Below are 16,984 nucleotides of genomic sequence, written 5' to 3'. Positions count from 1 at the left end.
TGTAAACATGTTTATTTCTGCTCTAAAGTTGGGCATTTTAACATGGGGGTCTATGGGAATTGACTCACTTCCAGAGCCAGCCTCAAGTGGAAAGTCAGTGAACTGCAGTTTTTGGCACTTCCGCATTGGTCTCACTCGTCTCCCCCGGAGGTTGGGGCTTGGTCATAATGTGCTTCTAGTGACTATCAAATCGCCAGCGAATGTTGTTTACACAGACACGGAGAGCAGCATGCCTGCTCTCATGGGACAAAGATCCTCTGAGAAGAAAGGCAGTTCACTCTGCTCTGCCACCAGGAACAAACTGGGAGGCAAAGATCCTCTCTGAGGAAGAGGGTTCACTTTGCTGCAGGGTTCACCTATGTATATTGTTTCTGTTCTGATACAGTCAATGTGTGCATCACAACCACTGTAGTGTATTGCACAAAAGCTTTATAAGACGGTTACAGGCAGCAAACTTGTGGATGTCCTTTGTTTACATTTTTTGTAGCCACTTCATTTAAATTGTCTGCCTTGTGATTAGATTTATTTAAAATATTTATTTTGTATGTGTTGGTCAGGTAATGTTAAATAAAAGTACATGATGACTAAATAACTGCTTTGGGGTCAGTTCTTAATGTAACAGTATTTTAATAGTAATGCACCAGGTCAGAGGGTTCCTTGTTAAATATACTAAGTTAGTTCTCAGAAAATATCTTAATATCCAAGCAAATTCTGTATCATAATTGAAATATACTTGACTGAATCGATTTTGAATCGGATCGAACTGAGTCCTTGAAAATCGAATCGAATCGATCTGGAAAATCTGAATTGATACCCAGCCCTAGTTGTTAGTCACTAAATGTATTCAGCAATTTCTTGGTGAAATGTGTCCATAAGTAGATAGAAATTACAGAAAGCACATAGATTCTATGATCTGCCAGTAATATAACACAGACAACCACTACAGGAAGCTGTGTACCCATGACATTTAGCCTGCACATTATGGGATTCTACCAAAACAATCCAATAAGTATAATTTGGTTTCCAAACGGACTAGGTTTATACAATGGCACTTTGTAAGCTGCAGTTCCATCAAATGGACAGCAAGTGGCACTAAAAATGAAACAGACTTGAGACAGTCACTGCAGTTTAACTCTATTTCAATTAAAGATTTGTATAAATTGATTTAATCTTTTCAAAGCTAAGCTTATTTTATAGGCCTCTGCTCGAAAATTGCATACCCATAATGAAATGAATATATCTCTGCAACCACAAAGTCTATTTGAATACTTTTGGTGTCATGGTAAAGGGAACACTTGTGAGATTTGTTAAGATGTGTAAATATCAGTATATGTGTTCTATGTGAAGAGTAAATGAAGATGGCAGACAGCACAGCAGTGTTTGGGGCATGGGGGAGTTTCGGACTTAACAGGTTTTAAAATAAACATGAAAAGGTAAGGAAACAGTAGTTGACTTGAGGAATTAATTGGTTATTAGGGTAGTAAAACATAATTACTCTGTTTGGTATGATAGTGAGGTATCATGCCAATGCAGAAATATTGTACAAACTCCACAAGTGTTTTATGAATCCAGTACGGCAACAAGTCATTGTCTCTGGCAATAAATAAAACAAACAGCATGCAATATGATCATTGATCAACAGATATAAAACATTTCATTCAATATTATAAGTGCTATTAAAAAGTTTATAATATACAGTCCAGGGTAAAAGTCACTAATTAAATGGTGCAGTATAACTGATACACTGTAAGATTGCTAATGCTAATGTTAATTGTATAGTAGTGTTACTGACTGATCCTGCTCAAAATCTTGACAGTTTAGTGCAAACTGTTGAAAATCTACATTTTATTTTAAAAATGTGGTATGGAGTGCCCTCTACAGCTTGAAACCTGGTTACTACATTTGAATTTACATTACATTACATTGGGGCGAATGATTCTTTTTCGGGGCGAATGACATCACTAACCGTCCACGCTAAACCTGCCCTCCTCCCTTTACTCCTCCTCCCCTTACTATAAAACCATTCTGTCCGCAGTTATCAAACTGATAGCGAGTAGGTTGGATCAGAGCAGAGAGAGTAGTAGAGCAGAGAGAATAGCTAGTAATTTGTCAAATTGTATTGTTAGCATAGTGTATTTTAGTGTAGATTTACAGTTAGTAGTGTGTTTATAGTATTTAGGTTAGTTGGTCAAGGAGAGGCGCTGAGGCTCGGGAGTATATGTGCGGGGCGGCGAGGGAGGGATGTGGAGGACTGCTGCACGGTGAGAGAGAGCCGAGCCTTGGGGGTATATGTGCGGGGCCGCGAGGGAGGGAGGGGTGGATGGATGCGGTGGGCTGCTGCGCGGTGAGCCCAGGCTCCCAGAGAGGGAGAAATAGAACCAAGTAGGATAAAATAAGTCAAAGTGTGGAGAAGTGGACCGGCTGAGCTCCGGCCACCTTCCCTTCTGCACGTGTGACACAGTTAGGGGGGGGTTTCCAAGCCACCATCGGCACAATAAAAATAAGTCTAAGTGTGGAGGAGAGGGACCGGGTAAAGAGGCCTGACCTCCGGGGAAGCCCTCTCTCCTCTCCCCGCAGTGAGGGACAATCTTCACTCCACCCCCTTCCTCAGCCGCTCGCCTGTCCCCCCATAAACATACTGTAAAATCTTAAAGAATGAGGCAGGTGGTATTCTGCTTTGTTTTTGGTGACAACAAATTCCTAGTGCAGAGCCAAACCAATAATGTATCCAACTAAAAAGTATTGTGTGTATCCAACATGGTCTCACTCAGTTGAAAACTGGCGCTTGTCCAGTGACTTGAAAAAAAGCCATCCTTTCACATGATCCGTGGCTGGTTGTTGTTAACCAAGCAACCCAGAAGTTGACACGGCATCCCAGAACGTCATTAACCAACACATCCAAGGGTACCTTACACATCATATGTCGACATAGAAAGTCCATGACCAAATGTTAATATGTGAAGAGGTCGGAGTGAGAATGTATCTAAAGCCTGATATTCCTCTGTACCATAGACTGTTCCATTAATAAGCCCCAAAACCTGGAAGTGAGTTAGCATTTTTACACTAGGCAATTGCATTTATGCTTCAAAAATCATAAAAGTGGTGTTTATTTGTGAAGATTATCTTGCTGAATCAAACGTGTAATTATCAGAAATCATATTTGTTTGCCACAGAGCGTATTTTCTGCAATAATCCAAAATCCAATGAAAAATCCCATTTGTTCTTTTAACGAGGGAACGTGATGCTACAGAAAAACATCATCCCTGCAGCACTCTATAGAGCTCCATTGTTGTCCACAACTATTAAAAATCATTATAAAATATTAAATGATTAAATGATTGCCCTGGGTGATATGTTCCTTTATTACCACACACTGGAGTTTATTTTGATACCACAGACATGCTGAAAAAATAGTCCCAACAAATGCAATATTTCTTCCTGTTTGAGTGACGTTTGCTAAACAAACAAACAAACAAACAAACAAACTGTTGTGTATATAAGTAAATATGCACATGTCCACGTTAATGTAAGTATCAGCATTAGTTTACTAACAGTATACTGTAGGTGCATTTCACAAAAGGCAGTGTCAGCACTCACCATTAAATCTTCAGAGGCTGGCCTGTAAGTCACATTTTGAGGCCAATTAGAAGAACTCCAACAAGTGCCCAATTTTATTTCAATCTGCTTCTTCTACAGCTGACTGACCTGTGACTCCTGTTGTATCTGCACCCAGGGTAGCACAGACCAAGGGTCTAATTCAGCCAACTAATCAAATAGGTGTCTGTTGCTCATTAGAAGCCCTCATCTGCCATGCGGTGTGCAGCTGCTAACCTTTGAGACTGGCCCTGCGGGAGGGGCGCCCTCATTCGTATACAATGCATGTCAATGATAGTGTGAAAGGGCAACAAAACAGTACTTGGTTGGTGGTGAGTGGAGGGGTTAGAAACAAGACGTGTCATTATCCATTAGTGTTTTCCCTCCCTCGGCAAATGAGCCTCCAAATGTACTTGTCTCACACATTTAAGTTTTGTCAAGCGCAGGTTAAGCACTGCAGCTTCCAGTTCAGTTCTCTATGGGGCACCTGATGAAAAAGTAAAAGATTTTAATGCTCTCCATTAGTCACTTAAATACCTAGAGGTAAGTTTAAAGTTACACTGGGCAAACATGTTTATATGTTAAAAATATACTGTCTTTACTAAGAGAAACATGTAATCTTTAGGTGCAAAGCCACAACTGGCAAGATAGTCTTTGAGAAAATGTAAGCATTTTTTAAAGACAGCAGTCCGGATATGGAGTGTGTGTGCATGCTTGTTACGGATGGGGCTCCATCTATGGCTGGAAAAGCTAATGATCTGGTAGCACATTGGTCTGCTGTTGCACCTCAGATGATGTCCTTGCACTGCATTGTACATCAAACAGTGCTGTGGGCAGAACTAAGTGGGGAACTTAAAACGGCTACAATTAACTTCATTCGCTCCACATCAAGCCTCCAATATCACTTATTCCGCAACTCAGACATGTCTGCTGAGCACCACGACCTGCTTTTTCACAATGATGTCAGGTGACTGTCCAAAGGCAAAGCACTGGAGTGATCTCAGTGAGGAGATCACAACTTTCCTCCACAGCAGCAAGCTAAAAAAGGCAGAAAAACTTTTGAATTGCACACTGGACAACAACTTCATGGTCGATATCTGCTTTCTGAGCGACATATTGAAACACCTGGATGACCTAAATGTGAGACTACATGGCAGAGACAAAACTGTCATGGATCTTGCAGAACAGATGTCCACATTCCAAGTCAAACCGGACCTTTTTGCGACTGACTTGAGCACAGGCAGAATGCTGCACTTCCCGATGCTCTGTAAACGCATCTCATCCCCAGTACAAATCACAGTTGTGATGACAGATTTCATTGCGAGGTTGAAAGAGAACTTTGCTGGTCAATTGGATGGACTTGTTCTTCCCACAGAAATGATGGGCTATTCACTGTTGTAACAAAGGGGGACTTATCCGCCAGAGCAAAGCAAGTGGTATCCTCCATTGACAAGGGGAAATTCATACTCAAAGTTGTCAACATGCAGTCATCCATAACCATGGCACAGAAGCTTTGCACTAACAGGCCTGCAAAGCTTTGGAGTGATGTCAATGTACATCAGTTCCCTAACATTAAGAAAGTGGCAATCATTCTGCTCAGTATGTTTGGATCAACATACACATGTAAATCAAGCTTTTCGCACATTAACTCAATAAAAAGCAGCTCCCGTTGCTCCCTGACTGACAGTACTCTTCACCAATGCCTTCGGATTGCATTGAAATCTTATCTTAAAATGCTATTTTTTGTGTTTCAGAAGGGAAACAAATCTTACAGCTACTGGTTCTGTGCAATGAAAGTGTCTTTTATTTTTTATGCACTTTGATGTGCCTGGGTCAGATGTGACCAAAATGTTTTTTGAAAAGTGAAAAAAATCTTATTGCTACTACAATACCTTTAGTTCTGTACAGTGGTAGCTCTTTTTTGTTTTTGTGCATTTTTAGATGTGCCTGGGTCAGATGTGACCAAAATGGTTTTTATTTTTTTTATTTCAAAAGTGGAAAAAGAAATTGTATTGCTGCTACCTCAGGTTCTGTTAAATTACAGCTCTTTTGTTTTGTATACACTTTTTGATGTGCTTGGGTCAGATGTGACCAAATTTAAAAGGGAAACAATGAATAAACATTGTTTGTTTTTGATTACATTAATTTGTGTTGGTTTAAAATTTGTCATTACCTGCTACTTACTGGCCAACCGGTGGGCCAAAACTGAAAATGTCTGGCCCAGCTAAATTTCTTGGTTTTGAAATCCAGCCCAGTTGAAATTGTAATTGCATAGCCCTGCTATATAAGTAAACTGATAACAGAACCAACTGGAATGATGCCCTATAAACAATGTAGGAGTATACGCACATCACTTAGTTTGGGTACTGGGCTATGAATGAAAAACGTCAGAACAAAGGGAAAGCCCGCACACTCTCATTATGCTCCAAAAATCTAAAAAAAAAGAAAAAAAAAAGCATTTTCAGGATGAGTATCCCTTTGGAATGATGCAGCTGCAGCTCTAAACCTCTATCAAATCATAGTAAAATATGTGAACATTAACTCTGCAAAGGTTGATTCTGATAAAGTGAAGCAGAACAATATTAGAGAGGTTTTAGAACAGAAAATTCAGGCGAGCTCTCCAAAATTGCACCATGTTTGCATATGATTTTTGTCATGTATGTCAATCCTATATCTTTCATTTTTTGTTTCTGTAAATCCCTAATGATGTTTAGGATATACACATACAACTGTCCGTTTCGTTTTTTCCTCTATTTCCCACTCCAATCTGACCAATACACACCTACTACATTTGAAACTGAGGCCTCTAGTTTTGCAGACCGGGCGAGGCGGAGGCACAGTGCACCTACGCTTCGCCAACTGGGTGTGGCCAGGCAGATTTTGCAAGTTTGGCACACTGTGCGCGCTGATGCAGCTACTCCTCTTTCCCACCGTCGTCCCTCCTACCTGCGCAAGTCGGAGAGCGGGAGGAGAGAAGGCATGGAGTGGGTTTTATACAGCCGATTCACATCACACCAATCAAATGAGCCCCTCTCCTTGCCCTTAAATGCACTGCGTGAAGGCGTAATGAGAGTTTACTCAATTCGCCATGGCAGAAGAGAGCAGCAGCGTCAGATGGCCAAACTTCTCCCAGGAGGAAACTGATGCTTTGGTCCGGGAGGTCCAAGCTCGCAGTGTCCGAATATACGGAACTGCGAGCAGACCTCCACAGGCTGATGATGCAAAGGTAGCCTGGGAGGAGGTCACCACAATTGTAAATCAATGTTGCGTTTCTCTCGTGCGCGCGTGCTCTCTCTTTCTCTCTCNNTGGGTATTTATTGCATCGTTAATGTGCCTGACATTCTGGAAACCTGCCTGTGAGGTTTTGGTGACGTGTGCGTACTGTCCGCTGGTCAGCCAAACTTCCACTTCACCGGCTGTGCTCCGTCTGCGCTGACAGCAGACCTGGTTTCAGCTGGCGAGCTTTTAGCGCACCTTCGGCGAAGCCTTTTGGCACGAAACTATCACTGCACCAAGCTGGATCTGTCGACACCTCCCCCTGCTGCGCTGCCACACCCATCTCAGTGCACATCTGTCTGCCAAACTACCAAACTGAGCGCGCCTCGGGGAGCGCTGCTCGAAAGTAGCTCTGCGCGGGGTTCGCTACCCTGCGCCGCGCCGGGAAACTAGAGGCCTGCGTTTCTATTCTGAGCTTTGGAGACCCGTATCTCCATGACGGCTTGGCCCATTTGAGTGATTGACACCTCGTTTAATTCGTTAGAGCCAATAGAATGACGCTATACCCACCAAAACGAGATTGCCAGCACTGTAAGCCAATCAGAATCAGCAGAACGCGTTGTGGGAGAGATGTCGGCTGCTGTGAGTGGTCATTGTTATGCCTCCCCCGGAACCTCCGGCCGTCAAGTTTTTCCGCCCGGATTCATTTGAATCATTCAAATTTCAATCATTTGAAAGCATGATTTAATGGCAGAATGAGCTTTTCACAGCAAAAACAAGGTAAGAGAGATATTACAAATATATTTTGGCAAAAAGATTTCTGTTGTTGTTGTTCTTTGGCCTCTAGCTCTCTGATGCTTTGGGGTAGAGTGCTTTGGCGCATATGTGTGGAAACAGCGGATTCTCAACTTTCATTTGAGATGAACGGCGTGTGTTTTGAATAACGTGTGGTTGAGTTAGAGCCCGAAATATACCGAGTGGGTCGGGATATCGGCGCTGTATGGAGTTGGATTAGTTGTTGTTTATTTAGTTGTTGTTTGAGCTGTGTTTGGGGCATGTAAAAAGGTTTTTACAGCCTTGTACCCCAGGTTCTGCTGTTTAATTTGATGTGCAACATCACTATATTCTTCGTGATCAGTGTATTGTTTCACACTGTGCTTGCAAAGTCGCTCTCACAGTCCCCCAATTGCGGGACTTTAGGGGTTAAGCAAGTATACTATATTAGGGTGATATCAGCTAAATTGAACCATCAGGTAAAATGAGCCATTAACTAGTTAGGTAAAAACCTAGTTTCTTAAATTTCAACAGACAATGGCTGCACATTATTTCAAATTGTTGTTACAACTGTACTTGACAAAAAACAATTGAATTGATTGGTCTATGGTTGCTGTGGTGGGTGGAGCAATGCTTCACATCCAGCCTGCTGAGGAGAACTGTGAGGTGAGTGGCCTATCCAGCCTGCTGAGGAGAACTGTGAGGTGAGTGGCCTGACAGAAAACAAATTCCTGAAAATGATAATAGTCTAGATGGAAATAGAGGTCCACGCACACCCCCTGGATTTTTTTGTGGCACCTGATTTTTCTTAATCCTTAAAGTGTCTATTTTCAGATTTTGCCAGGTACCAACCTGAAATAATGTCCCAAAGGCTTCATTTTTAACCCTTTATTGCACTTATCCCCAACCCAAAAAATAAAAACAAGATATAGGTAGTGGCATAACTTTTGAAGTAAACAACATACAGACACAAGTAAATACACTTTTCCATACAACTCTGACCCAAGGAATTCAATGAAATGATTATTTTTAACATTTGACAACATCTTGACTCTATTTCTGGACAAAAACAACAAAAAATGGCAAAAAAAAAGGTTAATTTAACTGTTCAACTATTTCAACTATATTTTCCTTTTTTCATGCATCTAAGGTGAAAAAAAATTCACCACCTGTTTTTTTTATCATTTAAGTGTCTATTTTAAGATTATACTAGCAAGCATACTGAAATAATGTCCCATGGGGTTTATTTTTAACAGTTTATTACACCTATACCGAACCTGAAGAAATTGGTAGAATAGCTTAACTTAACTTTTGAAGTAAACATGTTTCTATACAATTCAGACTCAAGGAATTCAATAAAATGGCTAGGACTAGCCTACTAATAACATTTCAAACCATATTGACTATTTCTGCACTCACAGAAATATTTAACCCTAACTTTTAAGATTTATGTAAAATAATTATATGACAAAGTTCCATTTAATTTTTTTTAATTTTTTGAACATAAACCTACCTAATAAACTTTACATGATGCATATGCATCAGTGTAATTAAGCCTATTCATTTGAAATGCATATTCACCAGGTTTATGTATTCAGTATTAATATAATTTATTGAATTTAAATGCATATTAATCAGATTATGTATTCAGAATACATTAAGTATATTTGTTTGAATTACATAATAATTAGGTTACCTATTCAAGATGAATGATGTGTATTTGTTTGAAATACATAATAATTAAGCTTAAATTCAATCAAAATGGATTAAATTTATATAATTTTATGATTAATATTCAATTAGTGTTTTTTCTATTTTCCATTCCACAACATCTCAGTGATGCATATAATCAGACAACCTTGTTGATTCAACAAATGTATTGACATTATAGAACTCTTCTCTTTACCCAGACACAGGCACAGACAGTACTCAGAAGGTAGTGTAGCTCTTCAACCCTCATCTACTGCTGTAGACGGAATCAAGTATCTGCTGCAACGATCGCAGTAATGGGATATATTGAAAGGACCTGCTCTAACACTTTTTTAAAGTATTCTTTTCTCTTATAAGCTGAAGCAAGTGCACCACCTTTCCCCAGTGCATTCACAAAAGGGTTAGACTTACACAGTAAATCAGCTAATTCATTAACAATGACACAATCAACCTCAATGTTTTTGTTTTTGAAAAAATCTGAAAGACTGTTACAAGTTATCGACACAGACAGTACTCAGCAGGTAGTGTAGCTCTTCAACCCTCATCTACTGCTGTAGACGGAACATGAAAAATGTTTTCTAACTTTAATAGAACAGAGGCACGTTAGGAAGGTTAAACAAAGTTTTAACTCATCACCTGGCAGGAAAGGGTTTTCCTTGAAGTATACACCATCTCTTATGGAGCGATACTGCTGGTTTTCAAGCTGGTCAGTGTTACTGTCCTGTGTTCTGTGGCTATCAATAACTCTATTCAACAATTCAGTAGAAACAAGTATCTGCTGCAACGATCGCAGTAATGGGATATATTGAAAGGACCTGCTCTTTTTTTAAATCAAGAACAAACTCTACTGGCTCAACAACATTTAACAATCTTTTAAAGTATTCTTTTTGACATGAGAACATAGAAAGCTAGAAACAGCAGGTGCTCAGTCAACTGTGTGTTCAATATGTGTGAATCTTCCAGGTCGTGAACAAGAACACTATGGTTATTGGCATGTATGGCCGGTCTCTTCCTCAACATCCTCCTTCCATCCCCGCCCCACCCCCAAAAAGAGTCAAATGAGCAATTTGAGTTTCAGTGCTCTTACTTTGGTGGAAAGTTTGGTCGATTCCAGGTCCATCAGGATCTTTTGGTATGCTTTGAATGTATTCTTCAAGCTTTTAGGATAGCTTAGATTAAGTGCATATATCAACCCATAAAGCATCACGCATGCATGATTGACACTCTGGAGGTTGTGAAGAACTTCAACGCCTTCCAGGACCACCCCAACATCTGCAAAGCGTCCACCAGGACCATCAGGACCATCACCCTCAGCTCGAACAGTGTAGATTGCCATGGTCGTCCCTGCGATGTCTGCCTCAGCCTCACTGCATTCAATGTCCTGAAAGATGGAGGGAACAGAGAACAATGAGCTTTGTCACCCTAACCTTGACCTCTGACCACCAAAATCTAAGCAGCTCATCATTGAGGCCAAGTGCATGTTAATTTGAAGAAATCCCCTTAAGGCACTGGAGACATAGCGTTCATGAGAATGAAATGGACACAAGTTCAAGGTCACAATGACCTCAAGATCTTTGACCCCCTAAAAGCCTGAAAAACAAAACAAAAAGTCAAAAAGTTACATTATGTATAAATTGAGTTAGTACATTCAATAATCATCAACAATTTAAATATGATAAAAAGTAGTGTTTGAGCACAATGTTGTTCTGTAAGTGAATTCCACTTTAAAGATCTGACAATTATAGCTCCACTGTGTTAGTAGAACCAGACCAACTGCTAAATGAGCGAGGAGGATTTCCGGAGCCCTGCGAGACACATTTCAACACAGGACACAGTATGCAGTATCAGACTACTTTCTGAGGGAGCTGAAATCAAGCAGAATGCATTAAGTGTGAGAGCGAATTAGCCCACATCATGACAGTATTTTATCATGTTGTTGATCACAGTGAGGGTCACGTTAAAGAATCTCGATGCCATTCTTTACCGTGTTTGTGGGTACTCCGTGCCATTTCGTTACGTCGTCAAACACGGTAAAAAACGGCATGTTGTGTCTCATTGCTTAAAAGTAATACTCTTAATCCTTTAATTTTGTGATTTTTTAATGGTGCACATGAAACATAACATAGTAACTTACATGTTCATAGGTTAGTCCTCCTCTGAGGGTAAGGTTCCGTGCTTCTTGAAGGCGCAAGGATTTCCGGGGAGACAGAAGAGACTGCACTTTATACAATGAAGCCTTTGACCTGCCACAATAAAAATGGAGTCAACAGAACATCCCAACTTAAATGTAAAAAAAGAAAAAATACAACACCAGGAACCCATTTTATTCAGAGATCCATGAAGTAAATGAAAACCTTCTCAAAAGTAGCTAATATCTGAAAGAGCCAAATAAGAAACTGTTGACACAAGGTCAGGGAAAAAGGACAGTAGGAAAGAGGCAAACCTCTTCTGTCCACCCCCCGCTCCCTTACTCCTACCCTCCGCCATCTCTCCTCACCTCCTCTCTCCTAATCTCCTCACATAGGGTAAGGTTTACTCCTCCCTCCTATCCAACCCTCTCCAAACCTCTCTCGTGCTGTTCTCCCTCTCCCCTTACCTCCTTCTGTTTCCTGTTAGGAAATAGAAGGAACTAACCTTTCTCTATCCTGACCTTCTGTCCCCTAACCCCTCAACCCTTGGAAATGTCCCCTTCTACTAAATAGAATCAGTCCCAACAGCCAAAACAAAACAAAGTATCCTTACAACTACACTGTTTTATGACTTACCTCTTGACATCCTGCTTTGGCTTTACTGACTGCCTCAGATCCTCAGCTGCCTTTTGACAGAAAAACAATAATTATCCCATTATTTCTCTCCATGGATATCAGCCCTAAATTAGCTACAAGGTATGGTAAAGGAGGAAGACAGGAATGGCATTATCTTTGTAAACTACATTGTAGAAAAATTGAGAATTAACACATTTAGCCCAACTTTTACACCTTTTTTAAAATCCCATTCTTTGTGTATGTGTGAGGTTACACTGTGGTAGGAGGTAACACACAAAACTATATGTGTGATGTGTGTGGGAGACAGAGAGGGAGAAGACCAGAGAGCGAGAGGGACAGACTGACAGAGAGAGGGAGAAGACCTAGGGGAAGAGAGAAAAATCAGGATGGAGAGACAGAGGAGTGAGCGTAGGTGGAGACAGACAGAGGGAGACAGAAGGAGAGAGAGAGGAGACGGCCAGACACAAAGAGGGAGGGAGGGAGACAGAAAGGAGAGAGTAGGGAGGGAGACAGAAAGGAGAGAGTGGGGGGGAGAGAGAGAGAAAGGAGAGAGTAGGGGGAGAGAGAGAGAGAGAGAGAGAGAGAGAGAGAGAGAGAGAGAGAGAGAGAGAGAGAGCAATTGATCAGTCTTGTGTTGGTTAGATATCCAGTCAACATGTCCACTCACTTCCAATAACTTAAAGGAAGACAAGAAAGCTTCCTTCTGTCTGATGTTCTCAAGGCGTTGGAGTTCATAAGCAGACAGTCCACAACATGCATCCTAGTGAAACAGCCCCCCACACACACACACACAGGAGAATCAAGCTGATCAGAATCAAGAATCAAAACCGACCTGACATAATATGAAAGGCTTTTCTTACTAAATAACGTGTCCAAAACAGGTGTCAATTTTATGATAACTGCTGCTTTATGAGAACTATCAAGTGTCTGTGTCCTCACCTTCTTGTTTGGGGCAGAATTGTTGTCACTGGCATATTGGAGGCGCTTAGGTGCCAGGACCCAACCCTTAAGGCTCCTCCGGACCATGTGGATTTACTTCCTACAAGTGACAGCACTACCACCATTGCCTTGAAGGAATTTCTTACTCAAAACAACCCATTGGACTCAACTATTGGTGGTCAAAGTTCAAGGTCAATGTGACCTCATGTCCATCCCATTCTCATGAACGCCACGTTATCAGGCACACCTGGAGGGAAACTAATAACATCTGGCACAAAGGACAGAAGGATGACATACTTACCACGTATTCTTTAACCAGTGTGTCCAGGTCTTCATTGAGGTAGATGCTCAGACAGCTCAGCACACAATCACGCCTCACGTTGATGTCTTCATTCTGAAACAAACATTACATGATTCCATGCTGGTCAGTGTCAGAAGCATACTAACACGCATGTGCTGAGGCCAGCCAAGCCACTGACATTTCCCTCCTTGACCATCCTGAACTCACCTGGTTTCACCCCACTCAATTAAAGCTCACACAGGTCTGAGCCCGTTCACTACACAGTATTTTTGAAAGTGGCTATCCTTTTCCAGACCGTTGACAAAGGAACTTTCCCATATGGCTGAGTCAAACAAACCATATGCGTATTAGGTTAGACCAAAAAATACTTACATTATCCATCTCTGCCATCACGTCTCTGATCTTTTTTCCTGCAGCTCCACCTTTGGTATGGAAAACCCTGATCAGGTCGTTGGTCAGGCGGTCCAGTTCTCCAAGGAATTTGGAGGTCAGAGGTACAGCTGTCAGTCGCATAAACTCCAAGTTGATCTGTAAAAGACAACACAGACAGGATACAGACTTAAACAGGGGCGGCTGTAGCTCAGTTGGTAGAAGGGTCATTCATATAGGTCAGTGGTTCGATTCTGGGCTCTGAGTGTCCACATGTTAAAGTGTCCTTGAGCAAGGCTAGCACGCTGCACGGCAGCTGGCTGCCGCCATTGAATTGTGAATGTGTGAATTGGGTGCATGAGAGAAAGCCATTGTAAAGCGCTTAGAGTTGGGTGCAGAAAAACGCTATTTAAGTGCAGACCATTTACCAGATATGTGACAATGTGTGACATTGAATACATGAGTTACTACACTTCAGATTCACACTTACCTCACTGACGTCAAAGAGTGCTGGCCATTTGTTTAGGAACTCTGGAATATTTGGCTCCTGGAGAATCTCCTGTCTCCTAAGCGAGAAGGTACGGTGCATCTTCTCCTTGATCATGGCCTTGTCCCTTTTCTTCTTTTTTACCTGAAATGGGATGAAACGTCATTGTCATTATACAGTACAGATACATTTATAATGAAATTTGGTAAGAAACGCTCCGCAAGGGTACACAATACAATTGAGAAACAGATAAAAGAAAGGGAAATACTAAGCTAGATGCTAGACAATATGATTAGGGAGTAAAAAAATTATATAAACTGAGTGTAATAGATAAAGAAAAATTAACTGTGCAAAGTAACCAGAAAACAGCTGAAGTGTCCAGTGCTGTCCAAATTGAACTGTTGGGCTGCTTGAGCTGAGCTGGACAGGAAGTATAGTGCAAAAAACATGACGCGTGAAAAGCTGTGATCATGTACATACTGGCCATGCTGTGAACATACTGTAATCATGGATAGGTAAGATAGAATTAAGTATTGCACATTATACCTCTGTCAGTAGAGCGACCCTTTCCACCTCCAAACTGTCTCTTGTTTCACCACTAGGGATGTTTGGACAGAAATTAACACCTCCCTTCCTGGGCTTCTTGATGTTGGCTGCTGGAGTCTGCTGGCTACTTTTTTAAAGTATTCTTTTCTCTTATAAGCTGAAGCAAGTGCACCACCTTTCCCCAGTGCATTCACAAAAGGATTAGACTTACACAGTAAGTCAGCTAGTTCATTAACAATGACACAATCAACCTCAATGTTTCTGTTTTTGAAAAAATCTGAAAGACTGTTACAAGTTATCGGCACAGACACTACTCAGCAGGTAGTGTAGATCTTCAACCAATTCATCTACTGCTGTAGACGGAACATGAAAAATGTTTTTTAGCTTTAATAAAACCGAGGCAAGTCTTTTTTCTACAACTTCAGGAAGGTCCTCTGAATTATCAATATCACTATCTACATCTGACAGACTATCATCTATGTCTGCAGAGGATGTGGGCCCATCATCAGTACTAGCAGACTGAACAGTGACCTTAACTACACCTGCCTTAAAGTCTGATAGACTGTGGGGATTATGTTTACGATTTTTATGTGACTTAAAAGTACCATATATTTTTGTTTGAAATGCACATCCCTCAAACATACAAGTTACATTTTCATACTGTCTAAGATGTTGATAAGTATGACTAAAGTAATCCTTCTCAGTTGAAAGTTCTTCACACCCACATGTCTGACATGTGAACGTAGTTGACTGAGCACCTGCTGTTTCTAGCTTTCTGTGTGTTCGATATATGTGACTCAAAAGGTTCTTCCAGGTTCTGAATGTACAAGGACACTCTACATATACACATGGATATCGGCATGTGCGACCATGGTGGAAATGTCTCAGCCTAAAATGTTTTATCAACTCATACCTGGAAGATAGTGAACTGTCACACAATTTGCATGGCCACATTCACACAGCACCTGCGAATGAATACAAAGAACAATAAATCAGTCATGTTATTAGTAACACACAACAAGCTCCCCCTTTAGCCACTGTTGGCTACAGAAACATGAGTTTTCAAAGTGCATGTATAATCTACAACACTACTGAAAAACCCACACATCCAACCTTCTGTAAGATCAGAAATTTTAGGCCATTTGAATTTTCTGTTATCAATGTATTTATCCTACTGAATTTTTAGCTTTGATATCTTAAGCAATTTTAAAATCACATGAACTGTCAGTCAATATGAACCAAATTTTAATTGTGCTACATTTTTGTGTGTGCATCTTATGACAAGGCAGCCATCTAGCTAGCTAACTCTGGACATGTCATGTTCAGAGTAACATTAGCTAGCTAGCTAGCCAGCTATTTAACATAAGCTACCCACCACTACACATCAGGATGAACAAGGCAGCTAGCCAATGTTACTCTGCCTATGGCATGGCAAACAATACTGTGTGGAACTTTGTCCGATGTCCGTGTGGAAAGGCAGCTAGGTAGCAAGTTAGCTGGTTGCATTTAGCTTGTACATTCTGACAGTGAAGACCACCTTAAGGGTCATTCTCACTGCCGCGATGCGGAAATGCGGGACGGATTTGCGGAATATTCGCGCAGCGCTTTTCCGTGCTCAAACCATACACACAGGCGCGGTATGGACACGGTGCGAAATTTCGCGTTGTTGTGTTCCAAGTCCGCGCAGTGTGAACGGGTGAACATGGGCGAGAGTAGCAGCAGCAGCGAGCTAGCAAGCTAACGTTTAACAAGCGTCAACATCAACTTTCTTTAGCACTTACCACTCTCACTGCAGCCACCAAACTGGACAATGGACTGCCAGACGTTGTCCTTTAATTCATTGCTCATAAAATCATCCTGTCTTTTATCAAAAAGGACGGGGTGCTGTGAAACGAGGTTTATCAACCTTTCTCCCATACTGTCCTGCCTGACTGGATCTCGGACTCTCCCGGTCTGTGCAACAATAAACAAACAATTTCATTGGCCCAGCTGTGTAGTTCCGCCGGCGAATTCCGTGGGGGGTCAAAGTCTGGGCGGAAACTTTTTTCACTGCATGAAAGTTCCGCCCCGGTGTGCAAACTTCCGTAAGAACCCATGAAATCAACTTTTATATTTTACCGCGAGAATAATCCGCACGGATATTTGCCCTCAGTGAGAATGGACTTGTACGCGACAATACCACAGGAAGCCTGAGACGGTGCTACTCTGGCCTGTTCGGGGGTGATGACGTTTAATGTCCCCGACAGGGTTTGTAGTCGTATTGAGCAACTTGTTAGCAACCGA

At 41.4% G+C, this 16,984-nt stretch overlaps 1 protein-coding gene across 1 annotated transcript in view; it reads right to left on the bottom strand.

Moving 5' to 3' along the window:
- Positions 1–16,250, bottom strand: part of LOC126392675 (uncharacterized) — a 23,305-nt gene extending 7,055 nt beyond the window's left edge. Inside the window, exons 1-5 of the mRNA XM_050048220.1 lie at positions 16,227–16,250; positions 14,159–14,299; positions 13,672–13,827; positions 13,300–13,392; positions 10,488–10,675 (exon numbers count right to left, since the gene is read on the bottom strand). Coding sequence (XP_049904177.1) covers positions 10,488–10,675; positions 13,300–13,392; positions 13,672–13,827; positions 14,159–14,299; positions 16,227–16,250 — 602 coding nt within the window. The remainder of the gene's footprint in view (positions 1–10,487; positions 10,676–13,299; positions 13,393–13,671; positions 13,828–14,158; positions 14,300–16,226) is intronic.
- Between the last annotated feature and the right edge of the window lie 734 nt (positions 16,251–16,984).

The sequence above is a fragment of the Epinephelus moara genome, chromosome 7, assembly GCF_006386435.1.
Source record: "Epinephelus moara isolate mb chromosome 7, YSFRI_EMoa_1.0, whole genome shotgun sequence".
Classification (NCBI taxonomy): domain Eukaryota; kingdom Metazoa; phylum Chordata; class Actinopteri; order Perciformes; family Serranidae; genus Epinephelus; species Epinephelus moara.
Note: the sequence above shows the minus strand (reverse complement) of the source record. Positions and strands in the feature narration are given on the sequence as shown.